This window comes from Bactrocera dorsalis, chromosome 3 (assembly GCF_023373825.1).
Source record: "Bactrocera dorsalis isolate Fly_Bdor chromosome 3, ASM2337382v1, whole genome shotgun sequence".
Lineage (NCBI taxonomy): Eukaryota > Metazoa > Arthropoda > Insecta > Diptera > Tephritidae > Bactrocera > Bactrocera dorsalis.
In genome coordinates, this window is record NC_064305.1 from 51,442,329 (window position 1) to 51,448,789 (window position 6,461).

The following is a 6,461-nucleotide window of genomic DNA, read 5'->3' on the forward strand; positions in this document are numbered from 1 at the left end:
TTACCAATATTAAATGTTTATAACTAAAAATCACATTATTCTTTATAATTTAATAAATACTGAAAAAAAAACTATTTTTTATCTATAGAAAATATTAAAAATTATAAATAACAAACCTTTATATTGTTTTTCTCACTGCAACAATGTTTTCGGTAATCCATCATCTCAACTTTCTCAGCGAAGAATATACAATTTTTATATTGGAAGATTTTATGATGTAGTTCATTGCATATAAAATTCTAAAAAAAAATCATTTTCCAATAGAACTACTGAACGTTTTTAGAAATTGGAAACTTAGCTTGCATATTGTCAAACCTTTTCTTTGGAATCAAATGGAAGTTATGTCAGTGTCAAATATATGTAGATATACAAATTTTATTTCTAGATGCAACTATGCTTTCCTACGAGCAGTTCGGATCCGGTACCACTTTACTCCAATCACCATCGCCTTCAAATCCCTTTAGTTGAAAGCATAGTCATATCCACATCTTAAAAGCTATTCAAGCGTTGCCATAGCAATTTCAAATAAACGTTTAGAGTAAAATTATATAGGTTTAATTTCCTGCAAACTGAAAACTATAACGACTAAATTTACATAATATTTAAAGACGACGGTACGTAAATGTATAAAACGAGAGAAAATGATCAACATTTTGTCTAATGTTTATGTTGCAATAAATAATTTAATATGTTACTGTGAGCGTCAAAAATAAGTAAACAGCAGTTCTATCAATATTAAATTGTTTATAACAACGCAGTCTTTAATGCAACAATAAAAAGTTGTATTACAGAATTCAAGGTTTATATTATAAGAACTTAACTTAGTATAAATAATAAACAAAAACTAAACACAGCCAAAAATAATTCACATAAACTAAAAATACTCTCGTTTTTTCGCGTCAAAAATAAGTAAACAGAGTTCTGTAAAGTTAAAATCTATGTACGTAAACTAAATTAATATTCATTCTAGTATTTTGTTTACTTTCCTTTGGACGTCTGGACATCACTTATTTTTCTGGGCATGTATTCTGCAAAATTTTTTTTGTAAATTCTGGAGAGATTTTGCTCCATTCTTCAATCAAAGCCTTATTTAGGTCGTCCTTGCTTGAAATGTCCTTCTGTCTGATTTTTCGGTCAAGGTGCTCCTACAGATGCTCGATATGATTAATGTCTGGGGTCTGAAGAGGGTTATCCAGAGTTTTGGTGTTTGATATAACAGCCACTCATTTACAAATTTGGACTTGTGTTTAGGATCGTTGTCCTGTTGAAAGATCCAGTTTCCTGATAGGCCTAATTTTTCAATGCTTTGAGCAACATTTTTTTTTTAATGTTGAAATAATCCAATGTGTTAATCGTGGACTCAATAAAAACCAAATTCCCAACACCAGATGCTGCCATACAGCCCCAGACCATAAGCGATCCTCCACCGTGCTTTACGGTGTGGGTAACACACTTATCAGTAAAGGCTTTATTTTTGGATCTCCAAATTTTGGGAAACTTTTTCGATTCAAATATTTCGAATTTGCTTTTGTCTGTATAAAAAATGTTTTCCCAGAAATTTTCAGCCTGATTTAAATACTTTTTTGCAAATTTCAAGTTCATCTGTTATTCGCTTTTGATGTATAGGCCATTTGGCGTGGTACTCGTCCATGCAAACCGCTTTTGTGCAAAGTTCTCCTGATTGTACTGGCACTTACTGGTTTACCCGATGTCTCCGCTATATCTTTTGATATTTGAGCAGCGTTTGATGCTCGTACTATTTATCGCGCTTCAGTGTCAGTAAGGCGCTTTGGTCGGCTCGGCCGTGACAAATTTTCAACAGTCTGATGTGTACCATGTTTATCAATAATTTTTTTTATTGTGCAATAGTGTCTTCCAACTATTTCTTCGATTTCGCGCAAAGATTTATCTTTTTTGTGCAAATCTAATATGAGTTTTTAACCGCTTCAGTGGTCGTTCGCTTGCTCGTTACAAATATTGATATTTTAGCGACTTAACCTCACAAAAAAACATAATGATATAAAAAATATGTTTTACTGCACTTAATCTCTTGAATAATAACCCTTTACAAAGGATATTTGGCGCTTCGCCGAAATAAGTATTAAAAACAAACAACGGTTGTTGCTACTGTTTACTTTTTTTTGACGCGAAAAAACGAGAGTATTTTTACTTTAAGTGAATTATTTTTGGCTGTGGTTAATTTTTGTTTATTATTTATACTAAGTTAAACTCTTATAATATAAGCCTTGAATTCTGTAATACAACTTTTTATTGTTGCATTAACCCATTTTCGGCCGCACCTAGATCCACCGCATTGATTTCATTTCAACTTTTTATTTTGATTATAATAAAAAAACACTCGATGCTTAACATTTTTTGAGATTGTTACATTGAGCCGTTTAGCCACGGATTCAGAAAGTTGCAAAATCGCATAAAATTATTGATTTCACGCAGATCTCGTTCATTTTCGACTTGGTGATTTTTCAAATTTGCTGGTCGATAAATCGACCAATGGCTGTAAATGGGTTAAAGACTGCGTTGTTATAAACACTTTAACATTGATAGAACTGCTGTTTACTTATTTTTGACGCTCACAGTATATGGAATATTCCACAATATTATCGAAAAGTATGGCGGAAACCATAAAGTTAGATTAATATACGAGTTCTGGGATAAATTAATGACTGATTTTTTCAAATTAGAGTAGCTTAGGAAAATTCGTTCTAATACGGTATAAAGTCAAATAAAAATTCATAATCATTACCAGGAGTGTAGTAGAGTAGAGAGAGAGATTTGCTGTTGTCAGAATTGCAACCCAATTCTGATATTCAATGGTGTCACAGGATCTGATTGGATTTCGTTTTTACGAACAAACCACAACAAATCCGCTGTTTGCTACTATGATAAAACTTCCAGATCAATAAATATGAAAGCAATAAACTGAGTTCCGCAATTTTATCTCTTATTTAATTGAAGTAAGAAAGAAAGAAAAGAAAAGATAAAAGATTAAGTTATCATAGTAACCACTAGATGTCCAAGGGGAATCGTAAGTGAATTTTAGTTGCGTTTACTTGTATTCTTGTATGTATTTACTTGCTTATTTTACAGATTTATATTACATTATCGAATAAATAAAGATGCATTTTTATCGTGTTAAATTACGATTTGTAAATTCGTTAAAATATATGAATTCTTTTCCATTAACTCAATAATTATACCATTTAGTGTTCTATTCTTATATTTTTTCCTATAGAAATAGACAGGTTAATTCATAAAAAAAACTGTTTTTTTTTTGTTAAATACATTCTATTTGCAATGTATTTTAGTAAATAATAAGCAAATTTAATAACAAAACCATAATTTGACTTATATACAATATAACAATATGTTCTAAATACAAATGTTTATATAAGAAAATTTAATTATACATTTAATATCGTAGTAACATATGTAATTAAACATTTACTTAATTCCTAAATGGGAGATCTAGAACATGTTGTCTTTTAAGTCTAATAATTTCATTACTATCATCTAATAACATGACTGCCAAAGGATTGCCATGATAACTTAACCTGTGCAAATATGCTGAACTAAATCTTTTAATTTCATCTTTAACAAAAGGTATATTCAGGTCTGAATGAATGGCTTTATTAAATTATTTTCTTAACTCTGTTAACGATTACATTCTTGCTTTGATTCTGATAACAAAACCGATAAAATTAGTTTTAGTGATTCCCAAACTCGATACAGCTTGTTTCCAACATTAATATGTTCTGAATTCATGACATCTACTACATTACCCGTATAGGGAATATAGAAAAATTATTATGGTTGGGTATACATGACACACGATCAGTTTAAAACCGTAAATATACATAGTACTGTATTAGTTCATACGTAAAAATAATTTTCTTTGCAAAATTTTGACTTTGCAGTTTATTGGACTAAAACTTCCATATCTAAAAACAGTTTCAGTTTCCTTTTGATTTTTTTATAAAATACATATTAAAAAGTTTTATACCTAACTAAAATAAATTCTACGTACTTCCCAGTCAAGACGGTAATTAATCTTAAAATATATTCACAATTATATAAAATACTATGGGAAGGGTTAAATTATCGATTTGATCTGTATGCGCCTCAACTAAGGAAGTTGTTAATATTGCTATTGATGTGCTAAACCACTTCATAGGGGACAATTTAGTGTAACCAAAGTAGTTTAAAAACATTATTGGCAAAAAAGTCATCACCATAAATGCTAAAGTGCCTTCTAAAGATTTATTCGAACCTACGAAATTAATTATATTAAAATAGTTTTACAAATTTATTGAATAAATTATAATTACTTACTACGCCACTTAATGCGACCAAATTTCGAACCAACCACACTGGCAGCAGTATCGCCGAATCCAATTGTCAGAACTCCAGCTAAAATTGAAAGTAATCGGGAATTGTCATTCGTATACTCATTTTCCCCACAAGGGCATAAGCTTATCCAAAGAGGCATGGAACAACCAATTAGTAGACAGAATGGTGTTAAAGCGAGTAAACCAGCATCTTTCTCGTCGGAGAATGATGCAAATGCTCTGCGCAAAGATATAGCCAAAGGCGGTATGTTGCAAACACGAATTAGTTCAAAAACAGTAAAAATTGCAAAAGCTACTCCAGTAGCAATATATAGAAAACTACATTGATAAATGATTCCAGGTATGAACACAAGCACAATAAGGACATGAAATACTTTTCGTATTCTTGTGGAAGCTTTTTCCTCATTGCCAATTTGCCACCACACAGTCAAAATTGTCAACACCACCATTATTAAGTAGAAAACAACAATGTAAACCTGTAAATTCAAAATTACCCCAAATTTCGTATTGCAAAATTATTTTTACTTACCCTGACTTGGTCTTGGAATATAAAATTCAATAAGAAAGTTATAGGCACTGGATCCGTAATAGGAGTGGATGTTACGCCTGTAACTAAAATAAACATTAAAGCATAAAAGTAGGTAGGCCCACGTAGAACTTTGGCAGCCGATAGTAACCCACAGATTGCAAGAAGATAGGTTAGTGCACACTGCCAAAAAAATAAATTTTTAAAATACACAACGATATATTTTTATTTACAAACCATCATTATAATATTTAGATCTTCAAATGTACTCCTGTTTTCAGTTTTCAGCAATAAAGTAAAAAATTTTAAAATTACATTTAATAGGAAAAGCATCAACCCCTGAACGAGTATAGATGCCTCACCAAAACTAAAACAACCGGGTAATCCACGTAGCACACGAATATAAGTCTTCTGATAAGTGAAGGTTATGATAAAGCCCCAAAATAGTCCATAGCTCCATGACTGTTGCAATAAAACTTTGTATAATATTGTGGTAATAAAGCCAGGTACAAATGAAATAAATAGTTTCAGCAGCAAACCCGTCTTGCAGAATATATATAGAAACAAGCAGAGGGTATCTATGCTCATACCGATTGCGGCAATTGTGAGTATGGGTTGCGTGGAAAATTGCGCATTGCATTTGTTTTCGTGTATTAAGTTTGATGCAAAGGCAAGTGGAAGTAGCAAACACAGCCAGTAACCAGGAGAAGCGTTCGGTCTGGTAATGTTAATCATAAAACCATAAAATATTATTCAACACATTACGAATGAAGTAACAGCATAACCTTATCTAAAATTATAAATTAGGCGATGATGTTATCAGTCGCTACTATGTTATTGATGATAGGTGCACTAATAGTCTTTAGTGTCCATGCAACGTAATTATATTTGTACCTTACAAATAGGGAATTTGAAATTCTTCCGTTTCCTGTGTCCGCAATTCCACTATCATCTTCACTTGATTCCGCAACAACGTCGTTATTTTCTATCCCCATTTTTTATGTCCTGTCGTAAAAAATGTTTGTCATTTACTATTGCATGCACTTGCCGAAACAATGTCTTCGAATTTACTTTCCGTCTGGTTTTACAATTAACCTTAACGAAATACTAAACTAAATACTTTCAACATAGAGCAATGCTTCTTTTTACTACCGAAATTCATTCACAGTTGAAAATAATTAGGGTATTCCACCAAACTCGTAAATGTACAAACTTATAAGCTCAAAAATTTACGCTTTAAAGCTTAGTACGCAGCTCTCAAGAAACGTAAAAACTTCGTATAAAAAAACACCTAAGAAACGGTCCAGAAACGTTCTTGCGATAAAGTTACTTGTGCTAGTACGCAGCTCTCAAGAAATCTAGTACTAATTTTTAATACTTTTTTTCAATAAAATGTGAATATGGCAACCCTGGTTTTGCGAAGAAACATCAAATCAACAATTGTTTCTTGAGGGAAATTCGAAGTAATCGTCAAATTCATCCTAAATTAGTTGAAATCATTATTATAAAGTATATTCCATTTTGAAATGTTGTATAAAACCAACCAATCATCAACAACATTCCTTAAA

The 6,461-nt window shown here is 31.3% G+C and overlaps 1 protein-coding gene across 5 annotated transcripts; it reads right to left on the reverse strand.

Annotated features, from left to right (window-relative positions):
- Positions 1–2,284: 2,284 nt before the first annotated feature.
- On the reverse strand, positions 2,285–6,102 carry LOC105229380 (dolichol kinase). Of its 5 annotated transcripts, none has more exons than XM_011209673.4 (6): positions 5,965–6,102; positions 5,793–5,898; positions 5,131–5,611; positions 4,897–5,076; positions 4,351–4,843; positions 2,285–4,288 (listed from the first exon to the last, which is right to left on the reverse strand). In XM_011209673.4, exons 2-6 carry the CDS (start codon positions 5,843–5,845, stop codon positions 4,071–4,073), a joined length of 1,425 nt encoding a protein of 474 aa, XP_011207975.1. In that variant the 5' UTR covers positions 5,846–5,898; positions 5,965–6,102; the 3' UTR covers positions 2,285–4,070. The 5 variants fall into 5 exon arrangements, with proteins under 5 accessions (XP_011207975.1, XP_011207959.2, XP_049308847.1 ...); XM_011209657.4 differs by having other exon boundaries at positions 5,788–5,898; positions 5,965–6,100; XM_049452890.1 differs by having other exon boundaries at positions 5,793–6,079.
- Between the last annotated feature and the right edge of the window lie 359 nt (positions 6,103–6,461).